Source organism: Bos grunniens, chromosome 5 (genome assembly GCF_055505025.1).
Source record: "Bos grunniens cultivar Pamir isolate PY7600 chromosome 5, Bosgru_T2T1.0, whole genome shotgun sequence".
Classification (NCBI taxonomy): domain Eukaryota; kingdom Metazoa; phylum Chordata; class Mammalia; order Artiodactyla; family Bovidae; genus Bos; species Bos grunniens.
In genome coordinates, this window is record NC_141169.1 from 76,755,053 (window position 1) to 76,777,139 (window position 22,087).

At 53.2% G+C, this 22,087-nt stretch overlaps 1 protein-coding gene across 2 annotated transcripts in view; it reads left to right on the forward strand.

Annotated features, from left to right (window-relative positions):
• Positions 1 to 21,878, forward strand: part of CYTH4 (cytohesin 4) — a 30,854-nt gene extending 8,976 nt beyond the window's left edge. Inside the window, exons 2-13 of one of the 2 annotated variants that reach the window (XM_086404015.1) lie at positions 299 to 381; positions 2,237 to 2,301; positions 3,639 to 3,705; positions 5,200 to 5,318; positions 7,037 to 7,117; positions 8,716 to 8,828; positions 10,888 to 11,036; positions 15,905 to 16,016; positions 17,416 to 17,492; positions 17,952 to 18,023; positions 18,558 to 18,712; positions 19,939 to 21,878. In XM_086404015.1, coding sequence (XP_086260141.1) covers positions 299 to 381; positions 2,237 to 2,301; positions 3,639 to 3,705; positions 5,200 to 5,318; positions 7,037 to 7,117; positions 8,716 to 8,828; positions 10,888 to 11,036; positions 15,905 to 16,016; positions 17,416 to 17,492; positions 17,952 to 18,023; positions 18,558 to 18,712; positions 19,939 to 20,011 — 1,166 coding nt within the window. In that variant the 3' untranslated portion in view covers positions 20,012 to 21,878. Of the gene's footprint in view, positions 1 to 298; positions 382 to 2,236; positions 2,302 to 3,638; positions 3,706 to 5,199; positions 5,319 to 6,701; positions 6,796 to 7,036; positions 7,118 to 8,715; positions 8,829 to 10,887; positions 11,037 to 15,904; positions 16,017 to 17,415; positions 17,493 to 17,951; positions 18,024 to 18,557; positions 18,713 to 19,938 lie in introns of those variants that run through there. The other variant, XM_086404016.1, reaches the window with a different exon arrangement.
• The last annotated feature ends 209 nt before the right edge of the window (positions 21,879 to 22,087 follow it).

The following is a 22,087-nucleotide window of genomic DNA, read 5'->3' on the forward strand; positions in this document are numbered from 1 at the left end:
TGACGCAAGTAAACAGATGGCTGAGCGAGTCTGTACCCAGAAGGGCAAAAGAAACAAAAACCTGGTGGACGGCGAGGGTGGGGCAAGAACTGCTCTAGACAGAGCAGTCAGGGAAGGCCTCGTGGAGGAGGTGGCATCGCAGCCATGGCCTGAGTGAAGAGGGCAAGCAAGTCATGGGTTTCTGGAGGGAGGAGAGCCCTGGGGAAATGAGAGATAGCCAGGTGGCTAAGGATGGAGCTGAGGGATGGAGGGGAGGGCTGGGAAAGAGCCAGGGAACCACCAATTCTTCTCTCTCCAGACCCAGGGGAGCTGAGCAGCGGGGAGGCGGAGGAGCTGCAGCAGATCAAATGGCACCGGAAGCAGCTTCTGGAGGATATCCAGGTGTGCTCACACTCAGCTCACAATACACACGCTTTTGTCCACACTCGTGTTCATGCCCTCGAACCGCACCCACACATGAGCAAACACTCTTACTCGCTCCTGAGCCAGCCAGGACCAAGAGCAGGCGTAGATTCCTGCCCACTCGGAGCCTTGGCCTTGGCCCTTAGGAGTGGGAAGGACAGAATTCCCAAGGGGACTCCCCACTCCTGGCTCACTTCCAGGGCCTAGAGAGAGCCACGAGAGCAAGGCAGAGAAAGGGAGCAATTAATTAAGCACCTACTATGTGCAGAACCCCACCTTCATGGCCTCCATCTGGTCTCATCCCCACCCTGGGCCTCAGCTTCCACCCTCCTAACATGTAGACCATTTAGTCAAGACAACGCCAATATCTGCCTAGCACTTTGCCACCTCATCAGCTCTCAGACGTTAGCTCATCTGATTCCCAGAAACCTTCTGAGACAGGCTCCGCTTCTGCTCCTGGAATGAGCCACGCAGCTCGGTCCTGCCCCTGGGCCTTTGCACTCACAGTTCCCTCTGCCTGAGACTCTCCAAGCCCTCCTTAGAGCTCCTCCTTCTAGTTCATTCTTGGCTCAAATGTCTCTCCTCTTAGGGACCACCCTGTCCACCCTGGCTGTAGTTGCTGGAACCCCACCTTCCACCCCACCACGCATATACCTAGGATTCCAGAGAAAGCCAAAGGCACAGGATCATTCCCTCAGCAAGTACCTACCACCTGACAGGCTCTTTCTAGACCACTGCTCTGACCATGTTCTGTGTGGTCATTTCAATTGTCCCAAGATCCCAATCCCACTGGACCGTGAGCTCCATGTAAGGGGAGCCTGGGTCTGTTTCCCACCACTGCATCCCCAGCCCAATGGTCAGAGCATAGTAGGTGTTCAATTAATAATTTTGCATGAACCCACCCCCCATTTTATTTGTTGAGAATTCACTCAGTGACTGGGCCAAGATCGCATGGACAGGAGCTGACTGGGCTTAAAAGCTCTAGGTTCTACGCTGCCCCTAGGTCCCAGGACAACGCCCTAGGAATCACCCGCCCCCTTCCAAGGTCTTGGTGGAGGAGAGGGAGGGCTGGGGTGCCTTCAGGGGCTCTTGCCAGGTGCGCATGCTGCTGCCCTGCAGAGGGATGCTGGACAAGCTGCCACCCCTCCCCATCTACCCAGTGGTGGTTGTTGGCAGAGTTAGGGGGTCTCCTGGAGACATGTTGGACACATGATCTCACCTCTCTGGGCCTCAGTGTCCTCTTCTGTAAATTCCACTGGAATTGCAAAGTCCCCGAGAAGAGAGCCTAGGCTGTCTTGTACCATGGTGCACCCAGAGAATCTGGCTTGTAGTGGCCACAGAGCCTAGGGTGGGGCAAATGGATGGAAGGAGGGAAATCAGAGAGGAATTGGGCCCTGATCACAGGGCAGGAATTTGTCCTTCTTGATGCGGAGGTAGTAGGGAGCCATGGACAGAGTTTGAGCAGAAGAAGGGCCAGCACCAAGCTGTGCTTCAGAAAAATGGCAGCTGGGTGGAGGAGGGCTTGTGGGGAAGGTTTGACTCAGGGCAGGACACCTTACAGCGGCAGAGGCAAGAGATGGGAAGACTGGAAATAGAGTGTAGACTGGGGACTCCCTCACCCTGAGACAGGAGCCCAGGGAGAATTAGATATAAGAGACATCTGGAAAAGGGATCTTCCTGGGGAGGGACCCTTAGTGACAGCTCAAGACAGAGGTCTGGGAGTCATGCCCAGGGAGGGAGTGGTTGTGTTGTGTGGAGAGGGCTATGAAGCCCTTTTTGTCCTGGCCTCCACCCCCTGACTCTCCCTCTTTGTAACACCCCTGCCACTCCACAGAAGCTGAAGGATGAGATCGCAGATGTGTTTGCACAAATCGACTGCTTCGAGACAGCAGAGGAGAGGTGAGGGGCCGGCCGGGGACCCAGGGAAGCTGCCACAGTGGTTTCTCGAGGATATCACATGTCAGGAGTGAGAGTGAATGAGCCCAGGCTCTGGTGAAATCGGGGATCAGACCCCCAGATGGGAGGCTTCGGGGTGAAATAGGAACACGGCAGCTCTGACGGTCCATCCTCTGGTCTGGTCTGGTCCTTGCTTCCAGACTGCCCCCTCTCTTCAGTACCAATCCCTGTTCTCCTGCCTCCTCCACCCTAAGTCTCTCCCAGCCCACCTGACCCCACCCCTGACCAATCACTAGCCAGGAGTATCCTGGGAAAGGTCAGGGAGAAGGAAAACTCAGCCCCAAGGATGAGGACTAGGAAGCCAAAGGCCTTATGGGAACAAAAGCCATGCCTGTGGTCAGGCCAAAGCTGGTCCACCCCACCCCACTCATGAGTGTCATCCACTCCGCCCCTTCTGTGGGAAGATGCCCTCTGGCTCTGAAACCTGCGGTTGGTCCTCTCCCTTCTCTGGGCTTCAGTTCCCTACTTGTGCAATGAGAAGGTTGGTCCATACATAACCCCTAGGGCCCCAGGGCACTGACTCCTACGTTTGGTGACTCAGAAAATCCCCACCCTGCCCCTGCCAGCCTCAGTTCTCTGATGCCTCTAATCTCCACCTTCCAAGCAGGACACACACACGCACACATGCACGCACACTGATGCGCGCACACACTGTTACACACACACACACACGTGCACGGCCCCCATGTCTCTAGATCCCCTGCTCCAGCCCCAACAAAGACAGTAACATAATATTTACACAGCTCCTACCACCCATTGTTTTCAATGCTTTAACCTCTCAACAATGATTGGAGTGTTGGAGGTGGAGTCACCCCCCTTTTTACAGAAGAGGAAACTGAGTCCCAGAGAGATGAAGTGACTCCCCCTGAGTCACTTCAGGAATTTGCACCTGAGTGGAATTTGCACCTGAGTGGAATTTGCACCAGGAGTCTGGCTCCAGATCTTATGCTCTCCTCACCCTCCCCCACCCTACCCACCAGCCTCCTTGTTATGTTGCTTCCACTCCAAGCCCTTCTAAATCCTCTCCCCGGGAGCATCTCTGGCTCCCGAGGTCACAGCTTCAGAGCTGGTTAAAATGCTGGTGCTGAGCCCATTGGAAATTGGGTTTCCTGGCTCAGGAAGGGGTCCAGACCCTGCATTTCTCACATTCTCCCAGGTGACTCTGACCCCACTTGGAGGTCCTTAAGGAATACTGGCTCTAGCCAAGGAAAGCGTCCTTGGGGATTGGAGGGGTGCCCTGGGGTCCAGGGGCGTCCAGGCTGATGTCTTTCCATCTACAGCCGCATGGCCCAGAGGGAGAAAGAGCTGTGCATTGGACGCAAGAAATTCAACATGGACCCCATGAAGGTGAGGGGGCTCGGGTTGGGGGGCCAAGGGAGCTGCATGCTGGGCACCTCCACAGTGTCCCCTTCTTCCCCTCAACCGACACAATTACCTACTTTCCAGAGGAGGAAACTGAGGCCCCGCTGGGCTCAGCATCTTGTCCAGTGCCCCATGCCATCAGGGCTGGGGGCTCCGCCACCCCACAGCCAAGTAGCCCCAGGGCCTGAGGTGGGAGCCAGGAGGATGATGGGGGCTCTGTGATGTCTATGAACTTGGGGTCCCGTGACTTTAGGCCCCTGTCTCCCACTCTGTGAGTAGGACTTTGGTTGGTCGGGCCTTTGGACTCTGGGGCTCAGTCTCCGGAAGGGTCTTTTAGTTGCTCAGCTTAGGCAGCCTGTCCTGAGATGCTGGCATAGAGCCCTGACTGCTCAGATCTCAGCTATGATCTAACCCCCACCCCCACTGGCCTCAGAGGAACCCCAGCCCCCACCCCTCGCCCACCTAAGTGGCAGCTGGGCTCCTTTCCTGCAGGAACCGAGACAGGAGGAAGCCACAGCTGACACACGGAAGTGGGGTCAGGGCAGCCACGGGGTCCCTGGAAATTTACTGCTCTGGTTTAGAAGGCTGTCTCTTCTGCATCACAGATCTCCTGTGTTCCCAGACACAGAAATGGACCCCTGCTCCCATCCACATGGACCACACAGACCACACACACACACAGACACTCACATTCCTGCCTAAGTGCCCCTCAGGGAGGGGGCCTCTGAGGGGCCCCGGGGCCATCTGCCTGTCACACAGAGCCTTCCACAGTCTATCCCCACTCTTCCAAGCAGCCTCTTCTCCAAAAGGAACAGGGATGCAAAGGCATCATCACAGAAAACCGGAGCCCAACCCCTCCAACTCCTAAAATTAGAATGACAGACTTTGAGTGCCTGGGTTGTGAGGTGAGATGTTTTGATATTGTCAAATCTGAAAAGCGGGGCAAGGCACACTCCCATTTTCATGCAGAAAGGGGAGGAAAGGCACTACCGGCGAAAAGTGTCTACCTCCGAGCCGTAGCAATTTCCTCTCCTTTTGATTGAGCTGGGTTTTTTTTCTAATTTTTATACAATGGACATAGATTACTCATGAGAAAAAAATGAAACACTATTTTAAAATAATACAAATATTAAGGGGACAAAAGGAATAGCTGAATCATTCAATCTTAAAATTATAAATTCATTGAATCATCAAAGCATATGATCAGAGAGTGGCAGACTGAGGGGGACCTGGGGGAGCAGCTGGCATGAACCTGGTTCATGGCAGGAACCCATGTCTGTTTGCATACCTCTGCTGATGGGGAGCTCATCACCTTAAAAAGGCAACTTCAATTAAGGAGGGTCACAAATTCCCAGAACAAGCTGTGCCAGTGCTAGAATTCCAGGCCCCAGGGCTCTGGCCACAGGTGCTCCCTCTCTCCCCCTTCCCAGGCCAGCTGCTGGGTGGGGGCTGCTTACAGGCTCTGTGTACCACCTCCAGGGCATCCAGTATCTCATTGAGCACAAGCTGCTGACCCCCGACGCCCAGGACATCGCCCAGTTCTTGTACAAGGGTGAGGGCCTCAACAAGACAGCCATCGGCACCTACTTGGGGGAGAGGTAAGGAGGGTGGGGCCTTAGGAAGGCAGGGAATGAGGATGTGCAGCTGTGCACAGGTATGTGTGAGGGGTGGGTTGTGTGTGCAGGTAACTAAGGAATGAAGCATTTAGGAAAGTCGTAACTCCTGAGGCTTGAGCAGGTTAAGTCATCACTCTCCTTCCAGACCTTGAACCAAAGCATGTCTGCCTTCATTCCTTCCTTCACTCATTTAGAAAACAAGTAGATATTTTTAATATCTACTGTGCTTCCTGCATAGCTCAGTTGGTAAAGCATCTGCCTGCAATGTGGGAGACCTGGGTTCAGTTCCTGGGTCAGGAAGTTCCCCTGGAGAAGAAAACGGCAACTCACTCCAGTATTCTTGCCTGGAGAATCCCATGGATGGAGGAACCTGGCGGGCTACAGTTCACGGGATCCCAAGAGTCAGACAAGACTTAAGGCTATCTTTACTAGGTTTACAAGGTGCACCAGGCAGTGCTCTAAGCCCTGGATTTATACCAGTGAAGAAGACAAAACTGCGGGGCAGGGAGTGGGGATAAATTGGGAGAATGGGATTAACAGATGCAATACAATACATAGCAGATTAACAACAAAGAATTACTATGTGGCACAGAGAACTATATTCAATATCTTGTAGTAAACTACAGTGAAAAAGAATTGAAAATAAAGAATATATATATATACATACAAATCATTTTGCTGTACACCTGAAAATAGCACAGTTATAAATCAACTATACTTCAACTAAAAAGAAAAAAAACTTCTGCCATCAGGGAAGGTACATTCTAATGGGGAAGACAGGTACCAAAATATGTAAAATAAGTTAGAAAAAATTAAAAGTTCTTTGGAATACAAACAAATCAAGAAAGGGAGATGAGAAAGTTCTGGGAACTGTGCTTCAAAGGCTGTGACTTTAAATAGTGTGGACACAAAGGGTCTCACAGAGAAGGTGAAATTTAGAGGAGGTAAGCAGTGTGGCTCTAGGGGAATAGCATTTCGGGTCGAGGGAATAGAACATGAAAAGGCCCTGGGGCAGAAGCCTGCTGAAGGACCAACGAGCCAGTGAGACAGGGGCAGAGGGATGGAGCGTGGGAGGAAGTAGTCGGCGACAGGCGGGGACACCTGAGAGGGCCCTGGGCCGAGGGGTACTCTGAGGGGATCCCTCTGGCTGCTGGGGGAGGGCACAGACTGTAGGGGACAGGTGTGGAGCTGGGCCAGCAAGCCAGCACCCCCTCTCCCAGGCACCTCAGAGAACACTCTCCTTCTCCTAAGCAAGTTGGGAATGCAGCTGGCAAGAAGGGCAGGGCTTTCTGATTTCAGATCTGAGAAGACAGAGGAAGTGGGGGTGGACATGGTTCTCTCCATTTTACAGATGAGAATACTGGGGCTTGGGGAGGTCTGGTGGTTTGTGAGGGGTCACCCAGACAGGAAGTGACTCAGGACAGGCCACTCCGAAGCCAGAGCCCCTCTCCTGACTGAGGTCAGTGCTGGTAAGCCAGGAGAGTGGGGCGGGGGAGTGTCTGCTGTGAGTGGGAGGACATGGGTGTGCAGATAGCGGTGGGAGGATGGTGATGCAGGTCAGACATGTGAGCAGACCAGAGGGTGGCTGGATTCAGAAGGAGGATGTCTCTCCCCTCCTTGGCCTCCCCCACCTCAACCCGCTCTAGAAGGGGGTACAGATGCTCAAATGTGTCCCACCCTCCCTTCTGTCTCCTCTCCAGAGACCCCATCAACCTGCAGGTCCTCCAGGCCTTTGTAGATTGCCATGAGTTTGCTAACCTCAACCTCGTCCAGGCCCTCAGGTGAGTGGTCCAGGAGGCAGGGGCCTGACTCCCAAGGGGCTGGAGGGGTGTTGGGGGCACCATCATCCACATGGCTAACAGCACAAACAAAGCATCAGGAGCAAGAATTAATTAATGAGGGAATTCCCTGGGGATCCAGTGGTTCAGACTCAGTTCTTTCACTGCTGAGGGCTTGAGTTCAATCCCTGGTCAGGGAACTAAGATCCTGCAAGCTGTGCAGTGTGGCCAAAAAATGGTTTTTAATAAATAAATAGAAGTAATTGATGACAGTATCCCCAAAGAGAGCTGAGGTTAGATGAGATAACAGGCATGGACTGCCTGTATCAGCACCTGGCTTGTTACTACTACTACTACTACTACTACTAATTACTATATTACATCATTATTATAATAATATTTAATCATTTTAATCACTATTACTATTATTATGACTGCTATTCCCACTGCTTTTTAAATTAGTGCTTATTTTATTTATTTAATTAATATAGCTTAGTGTGTACTACATTTATTATTACTTATTATTTTCTAATTAGGATATTATTTTTGCTACTCATTTTTACAATGATGGGAGGCATTAATATATATGGGTAAGGAACACAAACTCTGGAGCTAGACTGCACAGTTCATATCCTATATCTGCTACTCACCCCTGGGGAAAGTCACCAAAAAAAAACCCCAAAAAAAAACCTCTCTGTGCCTCAGTTTCTTTATCTGTAAAATGGGGTTAATAACAGTACCAACCTCATAGGGTGGTGAGAACTAAGTAAGAAAATGCTTAGAACTGATCCATAGTAAGGGCTTAGTAAGTCTTGCTGCTGCAGATGAAGTCTGGAAAATCATCTCCTGAGTAGGGGCATTTGATCTGGGTTTTGACAGATGATTAGGAGTTTGCAAGGGAGAGAAGGAAAAAGTCACCACTATCTAAGCAATGTGGCCTTCCCTCCAACTCTCACGCTTTTTAAAGGAGAGGGGTAGGTTGGGAGTCTCCAAAATTCATTCGTTCATTTATTCATTTGTTCATTTTCTCACTCATTTAACAAGCCTTTACTAAGCAGGCCCTGGCTCAGTAAACACAGTCCCAGTGTTCAAGGCTCAGTGGGAGATGTGAGAGGAGCAGGCATGGCCCTTGACCTTGGTGAATCCAGTTGGAAGATGTGGATATCATTCAGTTCCAAGAAAAGGAAGCTCAGCCAAGGAAAGACAACCTCCCCCGGGTCCCACGGATCCCAGGGCCCAGTGGCCAGGTGGAGAGAGGCCTTAGAATCTGAGAATCTGCATTGGTCCCCTCATGGGCTGGAGTGGACTGGGCCACAAATCTGGGCCACAGATGGGCAGAGAAGAGTGTCCACTAAGCTCCTGTATTCTAGAAGAAAAGGCATTTCTTGGCTCCCTCCTGCAGACTTGGTGCTCACAGCACAAATTCCACTGACCCTTCCCATGAGTCTAGATGTCAAGTGCAGAGTCTCCCATTTACAAGATAAAAAGACTAAGCAGAGAGAGGCAGAGCAGTTTATTGAAGGGGAGGAATGGGGGGCCCTCTTGCTCCCCTCCGAGAGCCCTCCACCTCCACTGCCCATGGCTCTGTTCCCTGTCCCCAGACAATTCCTGTGGAGCTTCCGGCTGCCAGGCGAGGCCCAGAAGATCGACCGCATGATGGAGACCTTCGCCTCCCGATACTGCCTCTGCAACCCCGGCGTCTTCCAGTCCACAGGTGCCTATGTGGGAGGGGACCCTGCCAGGTGCAAATCTACCTCCTGAGGCACCAGGTCTCTCCCAAGCACCCAGACCCTGGGAGCCAGATCCTGTCATCAATGCTCACTGAGCACCATATCCGTGCCAGACCCTCTGCTGGGTGTGTGTCAGGCAGAGCTGCCTACATACACATCTCCCGAGGGCATGATCCTTGGGAGAGAAGGCAGGAAATAATGGCATGGGGTGCTAAGGTATCAGTGTCTCATCTGCGGGTGGGGATGGGGGATTCAGCATGTCCAGGCTGGCTTCCCTGAGAACCTGATTTCTGAATGGGGTTTTGAAGGATGAATAGGAGCTCTTCAGGAGGTCAAGGGGAGAAAGGGCCTTTGGGACTGGGGTTCTAGTTTGAGCAAAGGTACAGAAGCATGAAACAGACTGGGCAGGAAGCATAGGGCCAGGGTGGATAAGAAGGATATCAGCAAAAATCAGTCCTCCACACTTCCCAACAGGATGGGAGAGAAATGATGGCAGGCTTGTCCTGGCCTCTTCTCTGGATCTGAAGGTACCATAGCAATAACCAAGTCCAAGTACTAAGCACTCTCCATATGCTAAGTGCTTTACCTATGCAAGTCATGTAATCCTTACATCTACTCTATGAGATCAGCAGTATTCTTATCCTTCCAGATACAGACTCAGAGAAGCGAAAGGGGCTTCTCAGCAGTGCATCTATGGACAAGTCCTACAGAGCATTTGCCTACTTTGTGGTTATACATAAATTAGGGATTTGCTTGCTTAATATCTATCAGCCCCACAATTTTAAACAACCCACAAGGGTGGGGACCATACAGATTTTTTCACCAGTGAATCCCCATTCTGTAGCATTTATTAGTTACTCAATAAATATTTTTAGGAAGGAAGGAATTTTAAAGCACCAGATTTGAATCACAGTTGAACTATTTAATCTTGTGACCTGGGACATGTAACTTACTCTCCCTGTGCCTCAGTTTCCTAATCTGTAAAATGGGTGGGGGCAGTAACAGTGCCGGCCTCATTAGTGTTGTCAGGGGATGTAAAGAGCTTAGCATAGGGCAAGCAACAGCAACATTAGAGTCACTGTTATCAGAGGTAAAATCGTTAATGAACATGAAGCTTTTTCAAAGTTAAACCTTCTAAAATATTGCAGGGGCTTCCCATGTGGCACTAGTGGTAAAGAACCCGCCTACCAATGCAGGTTAGACATAAGAGACGCAGATTCTATCCCTGGGTTGGGAAGATCCCTGGAGGAGGGCATGGCAACCCACTCCAGTATTCTTGCCTGGAGAATCCCATAGACAGAGGAGTCTGGCGGCCTACAGTCCATGGGGTCACAAAGAGTCGGACACAACTAAAGCGACTTGACACATCTCATACTGCAGATGGGGAAGCTGAGGCTCTGGGAACTCAAGTACTTTTCAAGGTCAACCAGAGAGCTGGGGTCACAGCTGAACTTCCCTGGCTCTGGACTCAGGGCTTTAAAACATCACAGAGTAGCGATCATCTCCCTCCCAAACGCTCAGCCCAGCCTGGCTCCTGAGCACAAGCACGTGAAAGTCTGAATAATAGAACAGGAGCTCGGCTCTGGGAGCCCCACAATGCCAGCAAGATTACCAAGCAGCACGTGACCAAGCCCTGAACAGGGTAGCAAACAATAAGCATCCTCTGAGTTCCAAGGAGGCAGAGAACAGAGTGGGCAGGGGAGCAGGAAGGGCTCGGCGGGGAGGAGGGCTGGAGCAGGAGACTAAAGAGCAGGAGGGTTTAAATGGGTAAAGGGGAGAAAAGGGCGTGCTAGGCAGGGGGCCCAGCAGGAGCAGAAGTGCCGGGTGTGAGGCACACAAGGGCTCGGGCAACTGACAGTTGAAGCTTGTTTGCAGCAGGGAGCTCCGGAAGAGTGGGAGGTGAGGCTAGGACTTGAATGCCAAGCCGGGAGGACAGGGTGGACCTTCAGGGCATTGAAACAGCCAACTCTCCGCCCTGAGGGGTTAGGGCGGAGGAGGGGGCGTGGCCAGGGCCAAGACTCTGACCGCTGTCGCGTCCCGCAGACACCTGCTACGTCCTGTCCTTCTCCATCATCATGCTCAACACCAGCCTCCACAACCCCAACGTCCGGGACAGGCCGCCCTTCGAGCGCTTTGTGTCCATGAACCGAGGCATCAACGGCGGCAGTGACCTGCCTGAGGAGCAGCTGCGGGTAAGAGGGCGTGGCCCCACCCAGCAGGTCTCCAGGCATCCAGGAGGAGCCTGCCTTTGGGCGGATGACCCAAGAGGGGCTCATCTAAGAGAGACCTCTCCAGGAGGGGGCCCTCCCAGGTCAATAACTGTCTTGAGATGTGCTAAGTTGCTTCAGCCGTGTCTCTTTTGCGACACTATGGACTGTTGCCAGCCAGGCTCCTCTGTCCAGGGGGTGGACAGTCACAAAAGAGGTTGGTCCTGAAATGGGCTTTTGCAAGCAGTCCCATCTTAAGAAGGAGGTCCAAGACTGAACACCCAGGAGGTCTGCCCAGACCTCAGCCTTTGGGGAGCTCTCGACACCCATCATTCACACCTTCCTCGAAAGGGTGCCTCACACCACCTAGTCTATTTCTTGGAATCCCAGAGTCTTAGACTCTCAGTGGGTCAGAGTAGAAAATTCCCAGTCTCTGCTCAAACCCCTCCCTCTTCCAGAGAGGAAGAAACAGGTCTTCCATAGGCTACACATCAGCTCAAGTGTTGAGTGGAACCCAGGCTTCCTATCCCATCCTAAACAGCCCTCACCCCTGCCACACTGCACCAGGCTCTGGCCTGGCATAGGGCACCCAGGGATGATTCAACCCAAGGTAAGGGTCTGGTGGAAGATAAAATACATGTGAATTCCAGCCCTGCCTGATTCATGTTATGCTGACCATAGGAACCTAGCTATGGAGACCCAGTGGACAATACTATCACTCTCCCAGAGGCAGGGAAAGGGTGCCATCGTGGAAGACTTCACAGAGGAGGTGACTTTTGAACTGGCCTTGAAAGTTGAGTGGGAGTTTGCCCAGGGGAGAAGCAGGGAAAGGACATTCCAGAAAGAGGAAGTGGCCAGCACTTGACCTGGTAGGGAAAGGGAGGGGCATCCTGGGTAGCCATCTGGGTACATACAGACAGTGATGGGCACCAAGTCCAGGGCTTTGAACAACAGCCTCCAGAGTTTACCTGCTTCCTATGGGCAAAGTGGAGCTGGGAACTATCTTAGAAAGACAGGAGTGAGATTCAAAGCCTGGCTCAGCAAAAATGAACTGACACTTCATTTCTAGGATTAGAGGTGCCCAGAGCTCTATAGAGTTTCAGTTCCCTCTGGGTCAGAGTCTGGCAGGAGGGGAGGAGACAATGTGAACCCCACCCTGGCAGCTTAGCACCCTGTGTATGTCCCGCAGCAGAAGTATGGTGGGGGTTGGGGAGAGCCTGGATCTGGAATGACTCTGGTGCTCTTCAGTGTTTGACAACAGCCATGCCCTTAGCCCTTCACCCTCCTTGATCCCCAGAGAATATTTATTTTGGAGGGGGGCATGATATAAAATGAGGGCTTGAGAGTAGATTAGAGCTCAGGTCAAGTCCCATCTCCCCGTTGTTCGCCTCCTGGATGACCTTGAGTAATGACTCACCCTCTCGGGGCCACCATTTCCTCAACCAGGAGAATGGGAATAATGACGCCTGCGTCACAGAGCTGCTGAGTAGTAATTTTTAAAACGTAAAGGGCATAGCCCATGCCAGGTACATAGCACAAGCTCTAAATGGTAGCTTAGGTCGCTATTAAGAATCACTAATAATTATTTAAAATCCCCAGCCCTTAGTAAACTGCCTGAAATGTGAAAGGCCTTTGAAAACTCATCTCATTGTGGTACTTGGAGCAGGAAGCTGGGCACACCTGGTCTGGCAGGTAATGAGTTAACAGCCTGCCAGCACCAGTCCTGTTGGATCTCCCAGGTGCCACTTTATTGCTTCTGTCCCAGGAGAGCCTCCTTCAGCGGCTCCCTCCTTAGGCATTTTTCCCAATTCAAGTCTTTTGTTAATAACAATGCGCTGCATTTGTATAGAGCTTGTAACTTTCTTCTCATAGGGCTTTTAGGTCTATTATCTCAATTTAGCTTCAAACTCTGCCTGGGAGGTCTGGAAAGGGTTTATTATCCTCCTTGGCAGCCAAGAGGCAGGGAAAAGAACAGAGCGTTGGAGTCACAGCCACATCCAAGTGCTAGCTCCTCCATTTTCTAGTTGTGTGACTTTAGGTGAGAGGCTTGACCTCTCTGAGCTCCCAGCTTATGGGATTAGTGTAGACATGTAAGGTATTTAGCACAGCACCTATGCCTCTGGGCTGGCTAATTAACCCAGAAGCTTTCAGGGCACAAAGTGAACCACACTGGCCTAGTCCTTGCTCTTCAAGGCTTTTACAGAAAGCTGCTGTGGACAGGGGTCTTCTTGCTTTCTTTTGGGGCTTCATCTTCCCCATGTGTAAAGCAAGGACTCAGCTTTAAGTATCTTTAAGTATCAGTTTGTGGCTTTGCAGAAGGATTCTCCAGGACATATAACATTTTTAAATGACCTGATTTATGAAATTAAATTGACACAGACACATCACCTAAAGAGAGGTCACTCTGTGACCATGAGGGTACGCAGGTGGGAAAGGCTTTGGAGAGGTGCATGATTGGAGCAGGGGCTCAGGCAAGTTGAGCGAGTCTTGCCCTGGCCATCCTGATGGGGACAGGGCAGAGTGCCTAAAAGACTCAGGGCAAAGGCACAGGGTGTGGACTCAGAGGACAGGAGATCAAATCCCAGCTCCGCCTTTATGGCTACATGTCCTTGAGTGTGAGCCTCAGTTTCTCCATCTGCAAAGTGGGCTGATGACACTGACCTTACATTGTTCTCCTGAGAAGCAGACAAAGCACTTCAAGTGCCTGGCTCCACTCACCATGACTGGGCTGCCCAGAGAGGGACCTGGGGTGGAGAAGGGAAAGAAGGAGAGGGGACAGAAGGAGAGCTCATCCATCCTCTGGTGCCACAGGTGGAGAAACCAAGGTCCAGCAAAGGAAACAGTCAGTTTGGGGCATCTTCTGCTGTGGGTAGGGCCAGACCTCCTGGGTTCTTGTCCAAGCATCTCCATCAGAAATGACTGTATATTGGGCTCCTTAAGTTCTCCTGACAACCACAGGCATCAGGTACCATACCCCCACCCCCCCAACCCCAGTTTACAGCAGAGGAAACTGAGCTCCAATAGAGGTAGCTGGCCAGGGGGGCTCAGACTGTGAGGAGTCCAGGTTCAAACCCACGTCCATCTGAGCCCTTCCCTCTGCAGAGACCAGAAAGCAAGATTTGGGAATGCAGATTTTGACTTGTTTCCCAGCTTCCAGTTTCTTCCTCAGCTGGAGGAATTCTCAACTCATGTCAATGAAAAGATGGGGGACTGATGTTCAGCTTCAGGTTCGGCTAGATCCAGGTGCTTCGTTGAGGTCAGGGCTCAATCTGGTCTTTCCATCTCTGAGCAACCTCCTCTTCCAAGTTGGCTTCCTTCTTAAACAGGCTTCCCCCCAGGCTTCCCAGAGAGGACCTGGGCAACTCCAGGCTTCCATCTTGCTTAACAGTTTAGAGTCCCAGAATGAAGGCTTATTCGCTAGTGTAGGTCACAAGTCCCTCTCTGAATCAGTCACTGTGACCAGTAGGATGAAATGCTCTAATTAGCCAGATGGGAGTCATTCACTGTCTCCTAGAGCCATGAGGGAGTGCTGAGTGGGCAGTGTCAAGCCCCTGAGCAACCTGGACAGAAAGTAAGGGGGTGATTCTCCAGAGGAGAACAGAGTGGGTGGGGAAGGATGGACGCAAGGCCAGTACAACCACTGATGAGTGGCTGTTGTCTTTCTGACCACGTCTACCCAGCCAGGAGAAGACAGCCTGATTTGTTGGTGGGAGGTGCAAGGGTGTTTTCTTACAGGGGGTGAGGGGAGCCTGGTTTTACAAGATACAGGAAATGTGGGTGAACAGAGCTTCTTTCCTTGTGGGGGCAGAATGTGTAGGCTGTAGAAGGCCCTCAGAAGCTGCCAGGGGGCTCCCCGTGGGTGTCATGAAGGATGAGGCCCTGTCTGTGCCCCTGCTTCCCGCCTTGGGCCTTCAGAATATTTGTATGGGCTGCCAGCTTTGCTGACAGAGAACGGGCCTTAAAGAACAGAACTCCTTCAACCAGCCGGTGCTACTAGGGAAAGCTCAGGGCCAGGCTGGGCCAGAACGGGAGGGGCAGCAGGGCTTCCTGGCTGCTCTAGGAATGTGGGGGCTCCAAAAAGGGAAGGTGGTCCCTGCCCTTCCCCACTCACCCCACCACAGCCAGCTGAGTCCTCTCTGTCAAATCCAGGAAAACTTGCTACAGGCCAGCGCCCTCCTCCCCAATCCTTACCCTACCACCACCCCTAAGCTCCTGGATCAGAAAAGACTTTAAAAACCAGCAAACACCATTTCTAAAACTTTGGGGAATCGAACAGTACTTGTGAAATTTTTCATTTAACATTTCGAGGAAACCATCTGAACAGCAGCACACGCAAACACAACAGAAGGAAATGATTTCATTATGTCGATGATGGCGACCCAGCATTGTGCCTGGTTTTAATCAGCAGAATTAGACAATTTAGAATGTTTTTCCCAAACAGTTGGAAATCTGGGCAGGTTGTCCGTAGAAGGCAGTGTCCCACAGCAGGGGTTCAAAACACAGAGGGATGATCATTGCCAACATCTACAACTCTCCCACAGGGAATTCTCAGCCCTGGCTTGCATACCTCTGGTGACAGGGAACTCACTGTCCTACAAAGTTGCTTCTTCCATATTTCAGCAGCTCTAACAGCTAGAAAGTCCTTCACAGAGAACTGAAATCTGCTTTCTGGGAAATTCCCATCCCTGAGAAGAGATCTCTGGTCTCTGCCTAGGAGAGGGGCCTATAAGAGCCAAGATCAGCATCCCACCTTGAGGCACACAGAGTCAGTGATCTGCCCGAGGCCACATAGGCCAGACCCAGGCCCTGGATGAATGTCACAGCGGGTCTTTCCCTCCCTTCTCTTGGGGCAGAACCTCTTCGACAGCATCAAAAGCGAGCCCTTCTCCATCCCCGAGGACGATGGCAATGACCTCACCCACACCTTCTTCAAACCTGACCGCGAGGGCTGGCTGCTCAAACTGGGTGAGACGCACACTCCTGCACTCTGGGGCACATGCACTGATGTGCCTGCAACACTCAGCAACACAGCTGACACATGCACCCATTTGACTTGAAGCCTCGGGTGGTGGAGTTGAGAGTCTCCTGAGCCCCAGGGCAGCAGTCTGCTTGCCCTAACCCTCCCTCCGTCTGTCCTGGGGATGAGGGGACAGTGGGGGAGGGAACAATGAGCAGGAAGGGAGACAGAAAACTGACAGATTCATAGATAAGGCCTTCAACCGCAGATCTGTCTTCCTGAAGTGATTCTGAGGAAACCCAGGCCCAGTGAGGTTAAGGGACCAGCCCAAGCCACATAGCCAGCCAGTGGCAGAATTCGGTGGGCAGATGGCTGGCTGTCCCTGAAAGATGGGGGGCGGGAGTGTGAGAGGATGTGGCTTGGGGAGCCTCTCCTCAACAGGACTAGGGGCAGGGAGGGCTTTGGGCCTGCAGAGGGGAGCTATGGTGGATGCCACAGCAGCAGCCGCTGCAAGTTCTAGCAGCGGAACTGTAGGACCCGGCCATCTGAGCCTGTCACCCGCACACACGCTGGGCACCTCTGGGCAGGGGCAGCCAGCCAGGCCCAGAGGCTTTCCAAGCCAGAGGAGGACAGACGCCGTATGTGAGAGCAGGGCCCTGGCCTGGGAGCCCATCCAGACCCTCCGTCTCTCCAGGCCCACCTCCCAGTCCATCCACCTGCAGACTGCAACCTCCTTTTCTTGCCCAGCTGACAGTTCTCAGCCCCAGGGCAGCTCTAAGTCACAGATCCCAGCTCCTCCATCCATCCTTGGCCTCAGTTTCCACAGCTGTGGAATGGTAACAGTCATCCCTGGGAGGATTAAACATGTGGGGAAATGACCATGCACTTGGGCTCTGGGGCTCAGACACTGGGGTTCAAATCCCAGCTCTGCTGCCAGACCTTAAGCTGATGATGTACCCTCTCTGCCCTGCGATCTCCTCATCTGTAAAACGGGGTTAATAATGGTCCCCTCCTCATAGGTAGTCATAGGGATTAATAAGTGAATGTTTCTTGAATCCTCTTGAACATTGCCTGGCAAATGAAAGATGAAAGGCTTAGGCACAACACCAGGCAGGGAGCCAGCCAAGGGATGAACAGAGTGGTGAGGGCAGGAGGAAAGTATAGGAATGGCCAGCCTGCCCCTGGGGCCGGACCAGGGAGGAGCTCTGGTGCAGCCTGGAGGTGATGGAACCCCTCAGGTTTTTAAGTGGGGGAGAGATAGATAAGGGGGAGGTGTGGGAAGCTAGGGGTTAGGGGGCTAGGGTGGGGGCACAGAGGTGGGCATCGGAGGCCCTGCTCTTCCATGGAGAGAAGTGCTGGAGCCCAGGGCAGAGGAGGGCTAACTGACTCCATCACTGGCTCTTGTAGGTGGCCGCGTGAAGACCTGGAAACGACGCTGGTTCATCCTGACAGACAGCTGCCTCTACTACTTCGAGTTCACCACTGTGAGCCTTACCCTTCCCTGTCCCTCCCCTCAAACCCTTTCCAGATTCTCACTAAGCAGTCCATTGTAGAGCTGGGGCCTCTTTGAGATCATTTGGTCCTCCTCCACACCCATCTTACAGATGGGGGAAACAGCTACAAAGAGGTGAAGGGGCTGGGCCAAGGTACAAGGCAGAGCTGGGGCTTAATGTCCGGCCTCCTAACTCCCAGCCAGGGCTCTTCCCATGCTGCTCCCTTGCCCTCTCCAGGGCTTGTCAGAGTCTAGGGAAGATGGGCACACTCCTCTTTGGGTATGGGGTGCTGCTGAGTTCAGACAGAGGAGCCTGGCAGGCTATAGTCCACAGGGTCAAAAGAGTTGAAGACGACTTAGTGACTAAACAACAAAACTTCCAAGTTCACTCCCTGCCCTTGACTCGAGACTCCCTTTGCTGATCCTGATCTTTCTTCTTATTCTCCTGCAGGACAAGGAGCCCCGGGGAATCATACCCCTTGAGAATCTCTCAGTGCAGAAGGTGGACGACCCCAAGAAGCCAGTAGGTGTCAGTGAGGTGGCCTCAGGCCAGAACAGCTGTAGGAATTTCCAAAACAGAGTGCAGGGTGAGGGCGGCTGGGCTGGGCTCTCCAGGAGGCGAGGCCATGCCTGTGACACCTTCCAGTAGCTCAGGCTTGCCTCAGCCTCCCTCTTAGGGACGGGGATCCTGGCGTCAAGAGGCATCAAGAGGGCCTGGCCACACTGTCTCTCAGAGCCTGGCCCCTGATACTGGCTCTGGGACCTTCAATAAGTCTCTGCTGCTTTCTGAGCCTCTATTTCCCCATCTGTCAACTGGGGATTTTAAGAGGAATCATGGATTTAGGTCAAGTCAGGCACATAGTAAGTTCTCAACATGAGAAGCTGCCTGTTCTCTCACAGGAGGGCCTGGCAGTCAGGTGTGTCCTGCTGCTCTTCCAGATGCTGGTCTTGCCCAAGTGTCTAGGCCTCTCCAACCTCTCCGAGCCTCCCCGAGAGCCCACACGGCTGCCCTTTCCTCCTACCCCTGCCCTGCCCTCACCTGGCCACTTCCCCACAGTTCTGCCTGGAGCTGTGCAACCCCAGCTGCCGGGGCCAGAAGATAAAGGCCTGCAAGACCGACGGCGATGGTAAAGTGGTGGAGGGCAAGCATGAGTCTTACCGGATCTCAGCCTCCAGCGCCGAGGAGCGGGACCAATGGATCGAAGCCATTCGGTAACGGATGGCTGGGCTGGTGGGGAGGAGTCTCTGTTACCTTTCAGAAGCCTCTGCTCCTCTCAGGGTCCTGTTTCCTTGCCTGCAAAGAGGGCTAACTCCAGAACTTCCCTTCTGTTTCTGGCATGCAAATCCCTACCACCATGTTCCGTGAGCATCCTCTCTGGGCCAGGCCCAGAACACGGAGGAGCAAGGCACAGAATTCATGGGAATGGTGGAGGATCATGGGAGATGTTACAAGTAAAGCTCTTTGCCCAGTGCCTGTTAGCATCAGAATCCTAAGTGGTCCTGGAAAGGCCTGGTGCAGGTCGGGAGGAAGACTTTCTAGGTGGAAGGAGCAATGCAGGCCAAAACAAAAGGGCAGGTCAGGCATAGGGATGCCTAGACATCTTCCTGGATAGCTGGTGCTGGGCAGCATGGGACCAGGCAATGCCGGGCAGTGCAGCGGTAGGGCTATGTAGAGACCAGGCAGCGTGAGGACTAAGCATTGGGAAATGAGGCTGCAAAGGATGGCAAGGCCTTGGTGGCCATGGCAGAGAGCTCAGGTTTCTCCTGAGTGTGCTGGAGAGCCACAGACAGGTATGATGAGGGGAGAAAGTCCACCATGCAGGTGCTGGGGTTCAACAGGTGTGATGGTCAGTGGAGGGACAGGAGGCGGAAAGCCAGGTGAGGGGCAGGATAACACCTTGACTCTGAGTCCATGGGGCGATACCAGTGAGGGTGAGTCCTCTTAGACAGAGGGAGACACAGAAGTGGTCAATGGGCCAGGGACCAGGTATGTCCCAGAGACTTGTAGGGTCTTTTCCCTCCAATCTTGCAGCAGCCCTGTGAGGCTGCCAGGCCAAACCCACTCTTACCCTCATTTTACAGATGAGGACTGAGGTCCAGAGAGGGAAAGGACTTGCCCAGGGCTACACAGCCAGAGAGGGGCAGAGCTAGGACTGGCAAGCAGGTCTGCTAGTTCCACTTGGGCTCTTGTCACCTCCTTCCAAGTCTGACGGGGTCTGGGAGGCGTCCAAAGATACGTGGGGGCAGAATTCCCGAGGCTCTCAGGCCCGCCTGTGGCACACCCTGGCTCGGTCCTTGTTGGGGTCATTAGGCTTTACCCCTCCAGGTAAAGGCCAACCTCGCCCTGGGAGAAGCACACCCTTATTACAAGCCCTGGGAGATGAGATCCCTTTGCCAGCCCATCCAGCCCTGAAATCTTTTTACTACCCTCACTCCAGAGCCAGCATCACTCGTGTCCCTTTCTATGACCTGGTCTCTGCTCGGAAGAAGAAGATCGCCAGCAAGCAGTGAGCTTCCTTGGAGGTGGTGCCCGGTGTCCTGCGAGCCCCATGACCTGTGGTACCTGGAGACCCACTCCCACCCCAGGGCCCGCACACATCCTCCTTCAACCCCCTTCACTTCGACCTGACAGCGAGGGGCAGGGGTGGGGGAGGCAGGGCTCAAGAGCCAGGATGGGTGGGAACCACCAAGGTCTCAGAGCCCGATCATGAGGCTGCTGGCCCTGGGCATCCAGCAAAGGCCCTACCCCTGCCCCAAGTCCACTACAGGAAGGGGTAAGGAAAGCGGCCACAGCCTGGCATGCTGCCCTCTCTCTGGGCCTCAGTTTCCTCTTTTGTTAGAAGTCTCCTTGCCCTCTGAAATGCCATCAGCCTTCAAAGCAAGAGGGGCCTGAGTGCTTCCTACCCTCCACCATGGCGATGCCTCCTCTTCTGCTCAGGGGATTCTCAGCCAGCTCCTCCCCATCTTCAGTGGGAACTTGGCCCTCCCTGCCCAAGGGACACAGGAAACACATCTCAGATCCATGGACATAACCTTTGGGAGACCCAAGAGCACTGGACTAGGAGCCTGGACATCACAGTCTCAGTCCTAGCTTTGTCTCAACTTGCTGTGTGCCCTCGGCTGAGTCACACTCCTTCTCTGGTTCCTGGAAAACTGTGGTGCTTGGCTAGGAATGTCCCAGCCCTTCTGGTTCTGTGCACTTCGCCCCTCAACCTGCCAGCAATGGCCCCTCTCAGACTGCTTTCTGTCCGTGAAAGGATAGGAATGTGCTGGGTCTCCCAAGGAGCTTCTGGCTGGAGATGTCTACACCTGTTTACTGAGCCAGAAGAGGCTCTGGATTGAAGACTGCTGGGAGGCGGAGAGCAGAGTGGGCCCACCCTCAAGGATGTTCATTTTAGAGAAGGGACATGTGGGACTCCTCGAGCAAATGGCAGAGACATACAGACATACTCAAGCAGACATACTCAAGCAGAAATGGTGGTACAACCAAGAAGCCAAGAAGAGAGCTTTGTGATCTGTGGTTACCAGGAGGGCTGCCTGGAGGCAGCAGCCATGCCATGAGTGACGTACACCCTTGTAGCAGAGTCTCCGCCACAATTTCCCTGCTAGACCACTGCCCAGGGCCCCTGAGGTGATAAGCAGCTGCCCCAGCAGGGTCCTAGCATCCTGAGACTCTCTGGCATAGCACCATCAAGCATGAAGCTGGCTTCACTACCCACAGGCAGGCAGTTCTGTCTCCAGGGAGGCCCCAGCCTGGAGGAGCATTCCACAAACAGGTTTCTTCTCAGTAGCACGACTTACCCCGCACAGACCCTGGGGGAATCCCTAGGGGGAAGTTCCCTTGCAGGAAAACAGGATATGGGGTTACCTTGGCTCGACTGTCAGCCTGCGTAGGTGAGCCAGACAAGGTGAATTCCCCAGGGAGGGGAGGCAGCCTCTCTTCCCCCACCTCACAACACACACACAACACAACACACAAACTCTCTGTGGGGTCAGGACAGAGTAGCTGCCTTGCAAGTGGTGAGGCCACTGTTTCTGGAGGTGTGCAAGCACCTCGTAATGATACTGCACTGAGGAGGATCTGTTTGGGTGTGACAGGAAGAAGATTTACAGGACGTCTGAGGTCTTCCACAGGCCCCATGGCAGCATGGGAGCTGAGTGCCACATCTGCTGCCTTTTTTGGCCCTGAAGGGAGAGCCAGGGGTCATGGGCTCTGAGGTCCTCTCCTGCCACTGGCTGTGCAATCTTAGTCCACTCTCTTCCCCTCTCTGGTCCTCGGCTTCCTTCCCTGTCACTGAGAGGGTGGAATGGGGGATTTCTGGGCATGAGTGGCTGTTCTGGGAATCACTCAGAATAGAGAATAAAGCTCATGAGTCAACTCGTGGGTGGGGCTCTGTCCTCTCCATGACCACATCTGCCATCCTTGAGGCCAATGTAGACCCTTCACCCTCATCCCTTTCCCAGCTGGAGACCAGGAGGGCCAGATGGGGAAGAGTGGGCATTCAGCAGACCCTGGACCCTCATCCTCTGGCCACTGGGGGCTGCCACCTGGACAGAAATCTCCAGGAGCTAAATTTTTGAAGCAAG